Source organism: Siniperca chuatsi, linkage group LG5 (genome assembly GCF_020085105.1).
Source record: "Siniperca chuatsi isolate FFG_IHB_CAS linkage group LG5, ASM2008510v1, whole genome shotgun sequence".
Taxonomy (NCBI): domain Eukaryota; kingdom Metazoa; phylum Chordata; class Actinopteri; order Centrarchiformes; family Sinipercidae; genus Siniperca; species Siniperca chuatsi.
This window is the reverse complement of record NC_058046.1, coordinates 18,104,894-18,120,261: the sequence shown is the minus strand read 5'-3', so window position 1 is coordinate 18,120,261 and position 15,368 is coordinate 18,104,894. Positions and strand designations below refer to the sequence as shown.

General features: G+C 39.4%; 2 protein-coding genes across 2 annotated transcripts; one reads left to right on the top strand and one right to left on the bottom strand.

The window, feature by feature from the left end:
- Positions 1-796: 796 nt before the first annotated feature.
- Positions 797-5,392, bottom strand: p2rx2 (purinergic receptor P2X, ligand-gated ion channel, 2). The gene is made up of 12 exons (XM_044196860.1): positions 5,072-5,392; positions 4,362-4,497; positions 4,160-4,231; positions 3,949-4,024; positions 3,766-3,862; positions 2,893-2,973; positions 2,632-2,785; positions 2,290-2,420; positions 2,088-2,178; positions 1,862-1,927; positions 1,679-1,756; positions 797-1,111 (listed from the first exon to the last, which is right to left on the bottom strand). Exons 1-12 carry the CDS (start codon positions 5,236-5,238, stop codon positions 1,013-1,015), a joined length of 1,248 nt encoding a protein of 415 aa, XP_044052795.1. The 5' UTR covers positions 5,239-5,392; the 3' UTR covers positions 797-1,012.
- Positions 5,393-5,789: 397 nt separating this feature from the next.
- Positions 5,790-15,203, top strand: pes (pescadillo). Its single transcript, XM_044196858.1, has 16 exons — positions 5,790-5,963; positions 6,196-6,275; positions 7,551-7,704; positions 8,034-8,143; positions 8,420-8,591; positions 9,768-9,857; positions 10,184-10,300; positions 10,416-10,493; positions 11,171-11,260; positions 12,678-12,808; positions 12,947-13,072; positions 13,609-13,793; positions 14,112-14,254; positions 14,352-14,519; positions 14,781-14,879; positions 14,915-15,203. Exons 1-15 carry the CDS (start codon positions 5,940-5,942, stop codon positions 14,853-14,855), a joined length of 1,743 nt encoding a protein of 580 aa, XP_044052793.1. The 5' UTR covers positions 5,790-5,939; the 3' UTR covers positions 14,856-14,879; positions 14,915-15,203.
- Positions 15,204-15,368: the final 165 nt, after the last annotated feature.

Here is a 15,368-nt window from a genome sequence, read left to right as displayed (position 1 = left end):
TTCAGTCGTAAGCCTCTCAGTACATCTTGGATCAGACAACAATTTTTGAGGTTAGTAGTGAAATAAATTAACAAGCACTACCCTTTAAGATATAACATTTTATTATTTTTCACCTCTTTACATGTCATAAACACACAATTTGCAAACTGACATGTGACTGTCCATTGTGCTCCTCCATCCATCGTGGCAGATATCGACCCGTTACACTTGAGCCTTAAGTCTGTTCACCACTGACGTTTGTATTGCTCTCAGGCGTTCAGATGGATTCACACTTCCCCACAATCTTGTTAGAGAAACCATTTTATGGGAAATGTCTGTATTATTTGATTACTGCTCATTGTTCTCCTCGTGCGTCTCCTGACCGTTTCCTCCTGTATCCTCTCGTTATGCTGAACACATCAGGTTGAAGTACGAAGGAAAGGAATCAGAATAATAAGACTCGTTAAACATGGTGTGCAGTATTATGTTTGTAATAATGCAGATTTATAAGAGTAAAGGTCAATGTTTCATGATATACTGTTAGTAAGATTATGGTAATGCTTGTCTGAAACTTGAGTTGATAGAGGACATCTTTTGCAATGTCTGCAATAAATTGATAGAAATGGGCATAGTTTCTTATTACAGCATATTTAAATATGTCTGTTATGAAATGATTTAGTTTCTTTTCATACTGAGAAAATAAACACATTTTCCAAGTGTCTTCTCAAGTCATGTCAAGTGAAAGAGAAACAATTAATTGCATTGTTGTACAGTTGGGGTCAATCAAGGTTTGAGATAATATATGAACTAAATCCACTGCACAGGCAGAGACTTTGAGAGAGCCAGCTGCCTGTCGATGTGGTCCTCTGTCAGTTTATTCCCACTAACAACAGCATAGCAACTGCTGGCAGTCCATAACTGAGCTGCGGCAGACACCTGAGAAACCAGTCAGAGTTGCTGTTGTTGCCACAGTCTGCTGATGGAGGAGAGTCCACACTCTTGGCCAGCAAGGACCGGGGCAACTGTGACAGCATTACAGCGGCACACCGTCTGACAGGTCTGAATGGTTTGAGCCGTAGCTGTTGATGAAGCTGAGCTCAGTGGAAATGGGCACCTTGGGCTCCTTGATAATCTGCGGAGGACAGATATGCTTCACTTAGTGAGCCAGCATGCAAAATACCAGGACCCTGGAACCAAATGAGCTACATGGAATTCAGCCATCAATCATTTTACTATTTATTTCTGTGAAAAATGCCAAAATATCCAGAATCTTTTTTTGTTTTTTCATTTCTAGCAAAAACTCTTACACTATTTGTCAGTTTGGTAAGATGATGCTTTACTTGTGTTTACTGGTAACTACTCAGTATGATGCACCAGATTAGTAACTAATATGTAACTATATACTAATATAGCATTATCCACTATATAGTCCTTGATTCAGAGTTGTTCAGGAACTACTTATTAGCAAATCATTAATTATCAGTTAAATTTGCTCCTTACTCGTTCTGCGGTAACTATTCAAAATTGTGTGCACAATAGTGTAAAGTGTTTCCAAATTAAATTCTTAAATTCATCTGTATGTATTCTTAACAGTAGATTGTTGAGAATGTTTGAAAATATCTCACTAGCTATCCTTTAATGATCAGCATCATATATGTCAATATGTGTTGAGGTTGAATATGTGATGCCTTTTACTCACCTCATCAAACTTTCTGTCACTGTAGACTTCATTCTTGTCAATAAACGTCAGCATGATCCAGTCACAGATAATGGTGCACTAGAGGGGTGAAAAGAAAAAAAGGAAAAACCAGTTTGCGGTGCAAAGAGCGATCGCTGCCACTTCAAAGTCTCAAGATAAGAAATAAAAGCAGTAATTACTCACAATCCCAACTGAAGTCATAGCAGTCACTGTGCTGATAATGGTTGGGATGGGACTGAATTTACCAGCCTGAATAAGAAATTACATGCAAATAATGTAATGACAGTCACCACAGTAATCTGAAAATAAACTGTAGTGATGATGGAGTATCAGTGGTGAAATAACTAAGTACATTTACTCAAGTAAAAGATCTGAATACTTCTTCCACCACTGTGGAGTATCCACTTACATGTCCGTGTACTATGACATCCAGACGGATGCCATAGGCCTTGATAAGTGTCCTAGACTGTACCCCATCCTTACTGTAATATTTGGCAAACCTGGAAAATTACACAGAAATTACAAGGGTAAAGGCAGGGAAACTTACCACAAGTGACAAACACAGTTTAAAATACTGAACACAAAAGTTAGTGTTAGGCGTTTGAGCTCACCTGTAGTAGTAACCAGAGTTGGCCTGATCCTTTCGGAGATCAAGACGACGGAAGGAATATGTAGGTTTACAGTGTGAAGGATCCAGGTCCAGGTTACACTTCCAGTTGATGAAAACCCCTATCACTCCTCCCTGAGCAAAAACAGCAGTGATTATATCTTAAGCAATGCTTATCACAAAGAAGGTCATCTGTGTGCCATCCTTAAAATATCATAGAGACAGTAAGTGTATAAGATATATAAATAAGATATATGTGTATAAGAAGACATCTTTTTCAACCGTGTATACATTTTTCAAATCAGAAATCTTCATGAATGAAAACATTTTGTGGTGCAGAACTCACAGTCCTGCAGAGCTCACTGAAATTCTCCCTTGCTTGATCTGCGATGTAGCCCAGACGGAAGTTTGGACAGTAGGGCTCTTTCTCCTCATCATAAAGACACTTATTGAGGTATTTCTGCATGCCACGCTTGTTTGAAGCATCTTTGATATTTCCCCTGCCAAAGACAAGAACATGAGTTTTTCTGAATCTCTGCAGCTCTTCATTGGCTTCAGTGTTTTTTGCGTGTGTGTGTGTGTGTGTGTGTGTGTGGAGGTAGTCTACCTCAGCACTTTAAATCTGGGGAAGTGGATAGAGTTCCTGATGAACACCGTGAAATTGATGGCCTCCACTAATGCTGGTTCTCTGTTGAAGACAACAAATAATCAGAGTAATCTTATTATTACCATTAACCTAGCTGTCTGAGGCTAATGTGCTGCTGATACGACATTACAAATACAGTTAGCTGTTCATTTACTGTGGGCTAGTATATTTTACATTTTTTTACCTTTACTCTTGTGGACTGTGTGTATGTTTACTAGATTGGTTAATGTGTTGCACTTCCTATGGGGACTAAATGTTGATCTGTACTGAGGATTCTTCCTAGCATAAGGGACAATCTAACTATTTTGACAGCTAGTCTATACATTTGTGAATCCAGTTTTACTTGTTACTGTACTAACATTAGTTTATTTTTACAACATCTTTGGTCTAACCATGGATGGGGCCTTAGCACAGATGCCTTACTGTAATACTAGGGGCCCATCATCTCATAATCCATCCATGGGCCTAACTATCATGGTATATAATCTTTTTTCTGTTTTGTAATCACTATCATTGAATTTGTTATCCAATACAGTTTTTCAGAGTTTCACAATTGCTTGCAGTAAAACTTTGAAGGCCAACTGCTGTTTAAAACATTAATTGGAAGCGTGTTTAGCTCACTGCATAGCTGTGCACCTTTTTTATTTTAATTTCTGTAATACTTTTATCCCAGATATGGGGGTCTGTCTTTGAGCTGCTTCTTCACAAGGTTTTTCTTATTTTGTTTATGGGTTACAATATTTTTATCTTTTCCCTTTTCTTTGGGTGATCCAAATAAACCTGACTTGAACTTGACCAACCAACTTGGCAGAGATTATCTACCATCTGCCTTACCGTACTACAGCGTACTCCTCAATAGGACACCAGGTATGGATCTCACAGGTTTTGAAGGTGTGGTTGTAGTACTGAACACATCTGCCGGTCCTTCTGCCTGTGTTTAAAACAGATCAAAGAAACTGTGGCAAATACAGACAAATCAAGATTGAAGAATGATTTTGTGAGGAATAAAAACTGTACCATGGCCATCAAAGTCAACCTCTCCCTGGACACAGTCAGAGTCTGTCGTACAGTTGGCATTGGCAACTTTGAAATACTGAAGTGAAATAAGACAGATGCTCAGTCATGGGAGAATAAAGGTGTCTAATGTAACTGATACGCTTTTAAAGCAATGTCTTTCCTTGCATACTAGTAGCTGTTTTCATTGAGAAAGCTTTTGTTGACCTCTCACCTCAGCGCAGGTTCCTTGCCTCTGATCATATGTAACTTCGCGTCTCAATATTGTACTAATCACATCACCGCCCTGTGAGGGAAATGCCACAAAAATACTATTGGTCAGAAGAGTTTACTCTGGTGTGAAGACATAATGATGCTGACAACGTATAGGAGGTGAGACTTCCTTGATTGTATTGCAGCATTTGTTCTGGACTCACCTCTGAGGGTCGAGCATACTCCACAGTGTCCAAGATATCATCTCCATGAACTGCTGTGCCTTTCATGAGCGTGTAAACAGAGCTCTCTGGACGAGTTTCACTCTCTTGGTAGGCTTTCTGACTTATGAAGACGTACCTTCAGGATGATAGAACAGACAGACCCAATATCACATTTTATGTCATGACGTCAATTTATATTGGAGGTATCAGATTACCCTGGATCTATTCAGCCCTGTTTGCTGAAGCCAGAAGAAGAAAAGATGACGCACTTCAATCATTAAACTCTTGACATCTAATCTAAGAAATAGATTAAGATTTAAAACAATAAGATGAATATTAAGAGCTTTACAAAATCAAAGTCTATGAAAACTGTTCAAATTACATGTCTAATAATAGACAGACGCAACCATAATTCTTGACATCAGTTATGTTTCCATCAATTATGCTGTTTTTTTCCAGTTTATTGCTAATGAGGCATTTCCTCTCCACAGAACTGCAATTTATGGGTTTGAGGAAAAAGTCTTAACACACAAAAGCATATTGCTGGCAAATACAATCCTAAAAGAAGCATTAAAACTAACACATGATACATCTGATAACAAAATATGTAGAAAAATCAACAAAGTGAAGTTACCAAAGCTTTTCAGTTTCATAGATTGTCCCTTTTAGCACATACAGTGGGCATGAAAGTACACAAACATGAAGCTTACCAGATGAAATAGGTGATCACAAGAAACTGAACACCTCTGTATATGACTCCAAGAGTTCTGTTTTTAACCACCATCACCTTTGGTGTCTCATAGTCCCAGAAACCAAGAAAATACTCCTTTATAAAAAGCCGCAGCCCCATGATGAACTGATGAAATGCTTCACACATATCCTTAGATGTCCTTGTGCGAAGTCTAATTTCTCTATGATTCTATTTCTCTGTATCCAGCTTTTTATTGCTCTGCACTATTTTTTCTCTCACTACCTGCTCCTACTCAGCTTCAGTCTGCATCTCTCAAGAATCCCTGGCACCAACAGGAGAGAGGGAGAAGGGAAGGGGGTGGGTCTCAGATGTGGTTGAATCATGCATTTTATTTCATGTCAGTTTATTCTGATGATTGTATGATTTCTAGTTGACCAGACTTAAAATCTGAAGAAAGTGGTTACAGTTACTCCCTTCAGCTCCGTTACAGAACTTGTAAACATTTCTGAATGGGTTGAAAATATTGTTCCCTGTATTGTCTGGATTGTTTAAAAGTTGCAATAAAGTAAAAACTTATTTTGGAGGCATTAATGAGATATACTAAAAACGGATGTGCGCGTGCATTAACATACAACAAAAATGTAAAGAGCAAACGCGACACTGAGCTTTGGTTGATGTTTGCTTTATTTTTTTATACAGGCGCACAAACGGTCCACCCCTTCATCTGGGTCCTAGTTGCTGCTCGCACCGCCTCCTCCGCGCATGTCAAACGACACGTGCATCGGCTGCTGGTCTTGGTACCGAGCGTTGTGTTGCCTGTTAACTGCTTAATTTGTCGACAATTACAGTTTCATAAACTTGTGTGGAGGGTCACATATCAGTTGTAAATGGGAGGTCTTCAAAAGAAAAAGGTAAGAGTTGACGTCGGGCTAATGTCAGGCTCAGGCACATTAACTGCCATAGCAACCTGGCTAGTTAGTTAGCTAACGGAGCTAACGTTAGCTGAAGTTTGTTTTTCTGAAACAGTAGAATCCGTTGGGTGCAGATGAGCACATGAGGTCAAACCATCTAGTTTACCTGACTATGAATTAAAGTCATATGGTTTGTGGGAGTTTAATGTGATCGTCTGTCCCTGTTTTCCAGTTTGAGAGGGGCTCTGCCACCAACTACATCACCAGAAACAAAGCTCGCAAAAAGTTGCAGCTGAGCCTCCCAGATTTCAGGTAATTTAACCTTGCCGTGTTGATTGTAATAAGGTTAGACGATATGGATACAATCCTATCATGATGAATGTGATTTTAAAAAGATGTACACTCAGTTGCCAATTTATTAGGTACACATAGTTAACACTAATGCAACAGTTCTGCAATATCTCCTATCTTTTGTGAAGGTTATAATGTTAGGTTTTTGGTGAAACTCGTATTGATTCAAGTTTTTTTAGTCACCCTTGGGGCTGTAGTTTGATGCTGATGAATTGTATTGCATTATACTGAGAGATGTTTCTAATATTTTGTTCATCCCAGTCTAGGGTAATCAAAATATCAGAAACACCTCTCAGTATAATGCAATACAATTCAACAGCAGCACAAACAGCAGACTCTGAATTGGTCATAAAGTTGAATCAATGCCTCTCTAAAACAACAAAAACTCAACATTATAGACTTCATGAAGGTATGATGTTCAGTTAGACTACATTAGTTTTAGCCAGGTGGCCCTAAAATACTGGCAAGTGTATGCTGACAGTTAGTAAATTTTGTAAAAATGTTATGTTATTTATAGACAAAATAACCAGATGGGAATGTTTGTTTGTGGCTAATCCTGTGAATTAAATAGTTTTAAAAAATCAAGAATAAACCTTTTAATCCAGTATTGTCATAAAACAGTCCTGCTCACAGATTTGCAATGTTGCCTGCAATGGCAATGTTGCAAATCTGTACAATACAACCAGAAATTTGCTTTATTGCCAAGTAGGTTTACAAATACAAGGAGTGTACAGGTCCTGTAGGGAAGGTAGATTGCAGCCAATCACCTTCTTGCTGATATGCTGCAGTCTGCTCTTGTCCTTGGCAGTGGCAACAGTGTACTAGTGTAGAAGTGCACTTGTGTATCATTGTCTTTGGCAGGTTGAATTTCTTAAACTGCTGCAGGAAGTACATCGTCTGCTGGGCTTTGTTGGTGATGGTGCTGATGTTTAGCTCCCACTTGAGGTCCTGGGTGATGATGGTGCCCAGAAAGCGAAAGGACTCTGCAGTGTCGACTGGGGAGTCACACAGGGTGATGGGTGCGGGTGGGGTTGGGTTCTTTCTGAAATCCACAACCATCTCCACTGGGTTAGATATCAAGAGTATTTCTACCTTGGTGCAAACAGTAAAAAAAATATCTCAGAGCACATAAAATAGTTGAGGATTAGTTAATATCAGGATGCTTAACAGGCAAAACACACCCAAAGGGCAACCAAGTCACCAATATATAATTCCTGATCTCTCTCTGATTTTCAGGCGATTGTGCATCCTTAAAGGCATCTACCCTCATGAGCCCAAGCACAAGAAGAAGGTGAACAAGGGCTCTACAGCCGCGAGGACCTTCTACCTGCTCAAAGACATCCGCTTTCTGCTGCATGAGCCAATCGTTGGCAAGTTCAGAGACTACAAGGTATCACAGGCACATTTTGCCTATTTATTTAAATATCAAGTTCATCACCATCTTACGAACATGCTTATAAGCAAGAGTTGATTTTGTTTATTTGGGAAGGGATCTTAATTGAACTGTGATCAGTTGTTTTCCTCCCACTCAACGAAAGTATCAAATTTTTATTTTGAGAGAAATCAAGTCTGCGTATTTTTGAAAATGGTCTGTTTTTGCCATTTTGTAGATATCATTTAATCCTTGTTATAGGAAATTCTTGTTGTTTCTCTGATGTTTTCTGCAGTAATGGTATAAAATGTGGACACTGTCTTATTGTCAAAATGTTATCTTAACAGGTTTTTGTACGCAAACTTAAGAGGGCTTATGGAAAAACAGAATGGTCTGCAGTGGAGAGACTGAAGGAGAACAAGCCGACCTATAAATTGGACCACATCATCAAAGAAAGGTGAGACAGTGTTATTCTCCACACTCGCCATAGGAGGGCATTGTTGTGCTTAACTGACTTTCTCTGCGTCAAGTCAACTTAGAGAGTATCAGCAGAAATTATTGGGTAACCACAAATTGTGGGAAATGGTCTTTGAAAAAACAAAAAGCATGTCAGCAGTTTTAAAGAGCTTTTAAAGTACTAATGAACTAGTTTTATTTTGCCTTTTTAAAATCGAAAAAAAAAATCAGATTGTATCAAGTTGTGTTGTTTCAATTGTGCTCTTTTTTGTGGCAGGTACCCCACCTTCATTGATGCTCTCCGTGATATCGACGATGCCCTCTGCATGTGCTTCCTCTTCTCCACATTCGCACGAACAGGAAAATGCCATGTTCAGACAATCCAGCTATGCAGACGCCTCACTGTGGAGTGGATGAACTTTGTGATTGCATCTCGTGCTCTCAAAAAGGTGCCAGCTTACTCTGCACAGCAACCACCAGGCTGCTTTATTTGTTTGACATAAATGGGGGGTATATTGATGTGTCTTGAGTTCATTGACCTCTTTTCGGAATCAGAATCAGCTTTATCGCCAAGTAGGTTTACACATACGAGGAATTTGCAGTACTATGGGGGGGAAGAAACTATTTTTGTGGTGTGAGGTTTTGGTCCAGATGGACTGCAGCCTCCTCCTGAGGGGTTCTGGAGGCGTATAGGTCCTGGGGGGAAGGTAGATTGCAGCCAATCACCTTCTCTGTGGAGCTTCTTCAGCTGCCGCAGGAAGTACATCCTCTGCTGGGCTTTCTTTGTGAGGAAGCTGATGTTCCCACTTGAGGCTCCTGGGTGATGATGGTGCCCAGGAAGCAGAAGGACTCCACATTGTTGACAGGGGAGTCACACAGGGTGATGGGTGCGGGTATGGCTGGCCTCTTTCCACAACCAACTTCACTGTCTTCAGAGCGTTGAGCTCCGAGTTGTTCTGACTGCACCAGGTCACCAGGTGGTCAATCTCCCACCTGTTGGCAGACTCATCCCCATCAGAGATGAACCCAATGAGGGTGTTGTCGTCCGCACACTTCAGGAGCCTGACGGACTGGTGACTGGTGGTGTAGCTGTTGGTGTACAGGGAGAAGAGCAGAGGGGGAGGAACACAGCCTTGGGGGAACCAGTGCTGAGTCAGGCACACTCCCACAGCAGAGCCAGGATGATAGTGTTGAAGGCAGAGCTGAAATCCACAAACAGGATGAAGCTGGTGGATGGGGTCACGGGGATGGAGAGTTGGAAGCCTGCCAGCTGCAGCACAGAGTCCAATATTGATCCACACAACCACATCTCCGTAAAGCATAAAATGGAGGATGAATAAAAGTCTGTTTTTCCTCACCAGTAGCTGAAGTTCATCCAGTTTATTGCACGAGTGAGCACACGTTTGGAGAGAAATATTCCCAGTAACGGTGTGCGATGTTCGGAGGAGCACCGACACGCCTCCCTCTCCTTCGTCTGCAATTTACAAGCAAAACAAGATAAAACAATGTGCACCAAAACACTGAGGCAGCCATCTGTTGCGCCATCTTGAAACCATCTTTTGTAATGTAAATTGTAATGTCTTTTGTGTTCTGTAATGAACTTAACATGTGTCTGTTCCTGATAGGTTTTCATCTCCATCAAGGGAATATATTACCAAGCTGAGGTGATGGGACAGCTCATTACATGGCTGGTGCCATATCAGTTCTCCCATGATGTAAGTGAATGATGAAATGCAGTCTATAGTGATTGTGCTAACAATAAGCACTTACTTTATTATTATGGGATTACACTGAAGTTTGACACAGCTCTGTCAGCATTTGGACCCATCATAAAGTCAACAAACAATGTCATACACAGGAAACCTTAAGGCAGTGTTGGCAGAAGGAGCGGAGTTACTCTTTTGTGTAAATGGCTGATAATTTCACTGAATTCCCTGAACTGTTTGTGCTCCAGGGATTATACATTACTATAAATGTTTGCACTCGTGTTTATTAATTTTACCATGTAGATTTAGTTGAACCCTGATTTTTGCTCTAACAGCACCCAACAGATGTTGACTACAGAGTAATGGCAACTTTCACAGAGATGTACACCACTCTCCTGGGGTTCATCAACTTCAGACTCTACCATTCCCTCAACCTGCTCTACCCACCAAAGGTATCTTGGACTTATAGACAAGGATACTATATCATTGCAAAAGGGATTTATGGCTATTTGCTTGCATACCTAACAGCATACCTGTACTCTGTTAATGTCATCCCTCCTTTTTCAGCTGGACAGTAAAGCAGAATCGGAGCTGAAGGGAGAGGATGAGGATGACTATGCCATGAATTCAGAAAGCTACTTAGAGGTGAGGCTCTTTATTTTAAATGATCTGTTAAACCACTCACTCTTACCTCTTCTGGTAACTAATCATACATACAGATAAATTTGGTTTTATTAACCCAGTTTTTTTTGGGGGGGGGGGTTAAAAAAGAACATTTTTGATCTGCATTTCTGAGATTTATGCTTTCACCTCCTTACATTATTACGGAGAAACCTCAGAGACAGATATGTTAAAACCTGGACAAATAAAGCTAAAACTGTCTGCATGGCTAGATACCACTAGTTGTAAGTCACAACATGTTTTTTTTTTGTTTTTTTTTAATTGGGTGGACTTGCTCAAGACATGCAATATATGTACTCGTAATTTTTTTGTTATAACTACATTAATACTCTATTCATTGTGACTTTCAACATTGTAAGACACACGGTGGTAAGCATAAGCCAGTTAACAGACGTGTATTACCGGTCAATCCTTGAAATTACTGTATATGTTTAGATCTTATTGGGGATTCCTGATGGTACCACATGTCCTTCTGGACATTATCAAAATATTATGTAAACTTATGTGTTATTTGGAATATCAGGTTACTTCAAACAACATAGTTTATTTAATCAGGTTATTCACAGTAGTGATGTGTAAGTGTTATGTAAATAATAAAATTAGGGATTGTTGTTCTAATCCTGTGGTTCTTGGGTGTGCAGAAACTGTCAGCTCTGAGTGCCAGCCTGGCGCGGGTGGTTTCTACTGCAGAGGAGGAGGAGGCTGAACTTGACCAGTTTCCTGTTGATGGGGTAACAAAACCAGTTCATAAAATATGATTTTCTGCATCCTATCCGTTTTTAAATATACTGTGGTTAAAACATTGATATAATAGTCGGGATACTGAATGTCATCAAAACATGCAGAAAAACATTGTTTAATAAACTAATTTGTCTCTGAGGGCAGAGGTAACAGGTCACATATGTTTGTCAGATGAGTCAGAGCTTTTGGAGGTGTGATACTGGGGATTACAGCAGCGTGTTTGGTTGCTAAGGACAAGCTGTTTCTCACTCTGGGAAGCTTGTTTTGCCCAACTGGTTTGAGGCTTTCAGCTATTGACTACAGAGAATTTCCAGGAACCCAGAAGCCTTTTTAGAAACTCAGAAACTTAACCTGCATTTAAACAACATGAGCCTAGTTCCAGGTTGGCAACAATGAGTCTGTACTCCACTTTCCTATATCCCAGGAAATATCATGTTGGAGTTTGCAATGCTGATCTTCCCTGACAGGACAAGACTTTTGCAACATGTTTTCAGACTTTATGCAACAGTGAATTCAAAGGACTACTCAATGACTCCAACAATATTAATTTGCATGCTTCTTCAGATGTAGTGAAAATTAAAACACAATGTGTTAAAGGGACTTTTAGTTTTAGCTCCTTTGTTCTTTGGGCAGTTTGGTTGAAATGGCCATAACTTTGGTTGTATTTCTTTTTATTGTATCACTATTATTACTGGGCTGCCTTCATTGATACTATTTTACAAGACCTACAATAACACAGCAAAATTATTTCAATGTAATAGAAATAATTTCATGGGGTTCATTGCCAGTATTTGCATCCATGGAAACAAAAGAAATACCCGAGCATATCTCGCCAGCTCTGCAGAGGCTTCAGCTTTATTGCGTCAACTCTATTGCAGGAGGAAGATTCAGTGGACAGTTTTTCTTGTTGTTTTAAGAGACCTTGAGCTGGGTTGGAAACTATTATAGTGGGCCTGTAAAGCCCATTGAGACGTTGTGAGTTTGGACCACACAAAAAAGCATATTCATTGGGGACCTGACTTCATTTATATAGACACCAAACACTCCTGAGCTGTTGGACCGGATCTTTTTAGACCTTACAGAAAGGTATCTGCTTTCTAGGAATCAGGCTTTTTTTTCCTTTCTTTATTTGTTCAGTGTTATTATCACAACAAATCTACCTGCACTATTCTCTGTACTTTAATCCTGTTCTTGGTACCCTAATTCATTTACAAGTGGGAAATAATTAATAAAACTCAGTAGTTGTTGGCCCCTTTTGAAAGTGACGTCTTCGAAAGAAAGCCTTTTTAATGCAAAATTTTAATTTAGTTTTAAATGTCATGCGTTCTTGTGGCACAGCATTCATGGGATTATAAAACACCTTTACAAAAACATGAATAAATGTTTTCCTTTAATGCTTTTCTTCAGGAGGACATGGAAAAGATGGAGGCCAGAGAAAAGGAACAGAAACAGCAGGAAGCTCAGAAAAAGCTTTTTGAAGGGCTCAAGTTCTTCCTCAACAGAGAAGTGCCCAGAGAGTCACTGGCTTTTCTCATTAGGTGAGTGAGAGCTGTTGCAGTGAAACTCACAGGAAAGTCACAAGACATTTTTACAGGAAGTAAAGAAACCATCCTTACAAACCTCAAACTGACGCAAAGCTCTTTTTCTATCCTTTGTGTGTTGCTGCTGCTTTTCAGGTGTTTTGGTGGTGAGGTGTCCTGGGACAAGTCTGTTTTCATTGGTAGCACATACGAGGTGACAGATGAGACCATCACGCATCAAATTGTTGACAGACCCAACATTGACAAACAGTATATCAACAGGTAAAGGAATGTTGTGGTTTTCATCGTTTTTAACATTTTATTGCTTTTCAAACACGTAGAACACATCACCTTTTATACAGCCAACTATATTTACAATATATGTCTGAATCCTGGAACCTTAATACAGGAAGTGTCTGTTAATTGTGCTCCTCTCTCCCTGTACATTACCATATCCTCTACAATGTCTCCTTTCAGAGCCATCTTTCTGCTCTCTTGCCACAAAGTAACCCTGTTCTTCATTGTTTGACAGACCCTGTCCTCTTTCTTTGTCACACACTGCATTTTCAAAGGGTCACTTCCATTATGCCCACAAACTCCCTCATATATTCTTTAGCAGAGGAAAAATCCTCACTTTAAAAAAAAAAATAAAAAATGTGTGTGTAATTATTTTTATATATATATATATATATATATATATATATATATATATTTAATAAATAAATAAATAAATAAAAAAATAAAATCTCAACAGGGAAATAAACAGCATGCGTCATAAGAAGTTATTTTCATAGCTTTTACTATCCTGTTTGTTTTAGGTACTACATCCAGCCCCAGTGGGTGTATGATTGTGTCAATGCCAAAATCCTCTTGCCGGTGGAGGACTACTTCCTTGGAGTGACTCTGCCTCCCCACCTCTCTCCCTTCGTGGAGGAGAAGGACGGAGACTACGTGCCCCCTGAAAAACTAAAGATCATGGCCTTACAACGAGGAGAAAAACCTGGTACGAACCCAAGCTTTTCTTCTCACATACTTTTTTCTTTTTCATCTTCTTATTGTTTTACAACATTGAATCAAAGTGATTATAATTGGGATGTTGGTGTATTTAGCCTACAACCAATGGTCACACCATGATTACACACAGGTGATTGATTTTAGTTAATTATGTGACAGTTGGCTGCACCAGTAATAAAGTCAAAGTCCCTATTACAGTCAGTGTTGTAAAAGAATAACATTAAGTCTAAATGGGGTAAACAATTTTGTAGTAATGTAAATTCAGAGGCCATGGACACATCATTTATATATTTTACTTCTATTATAGCCCTTGAACAGGAGGAAGAGGACGAGGAACAAGAGGATGAGGAACAAGAAGAAGACGAGGAGGGTGAGGATGAAGAGGAGGATGAAGAAGAGGCAGAAGAGAAGAATCTTAAGAAGATGGAAGAACAAAGATCCCAGGGCAAGGTAAGAGTCTTTTGATCCCTTTTCCTTGCCATCTGTGTCTCTTTCCTGTTTTCACAAACCGGTGGAACCTTTATCAACTCATCTCTCGTCCTTTTAGTCTCTGCAAGTCAAAGTGACGCCTGGGAAACTGAAGGTCGAAAACCCAGCACGCTTGGAGCAGGAGGAGAAAGCAGAGGAGAAACGCCTGGCTATTATGATGATGAAGAAAAAGGAAAAATACCTCTACGACAAGATCATGTTTGGAAAGAAGAGAAAAGTCCGAGAGGTTTGTTCCGTTTTTGTTATTGATTAAATATGGATTGACATGTAGATATGTCTGTTTGTGTAGCCATGGTTACAGATAACATTGTTACATTTTTAACAATGCATCCAATATATTCAGTATCAGGCATCTTATCTCAGACTGAGAATGTTTAACAGTACTGTGTAACTGCTGTGTGTAGAGTACATTCAAGCCCAGCGATGACCCCCAGAGTTCATTGATCTCTTAAAATGCCTTAACTGTGTATTAATTCTCCTCTTACAGGCTAACAAGCTTGCTGCCAAGAGGAAGGCCCATGATGATGCTGAAAAATCAAAGAAGAAAAAGACCAGAAAATGACTCATCTGATGATGTATTTGTTAGACTACACTTTATGTATTTAACTTCATGAGGTAGAGTGTATTACAGGTTGCCATGTCATAAAACCTGTAAGTGCATTAGAGAGCCCTGTGAGTGAGTTACATGCATCTTGACGTGGGTGCATTGACCTCTGCATAATTTCAAACTGAAATGCAGGATGTGGCATATGCTTATTGTGTAATTATTAATGTAAAAGTGACTGTTTGCCTTTTATGTTGTTTGTATGAACTATTCTACATTACACAAGAAATTTCTTCCACTTTATTTTAAAAATCTGTACTTGAAACGGTCTGTATTTTGAAGTATAAACACAACGTATTAAGCCTGTTTCTTGTGATTTTGCAAAATTAATCAAATGAAGTTCAAGGTTCTTAATGTTGGTTAGGTACTATGTGTTTCAGTATATTCAAGAAGCGAGCTGTTACTCTCTAAAAAGCAGATGAGTTGCCCTTGGGTGTCACTTCCCACAGCTGTGTTTGGATCAGAACAAAT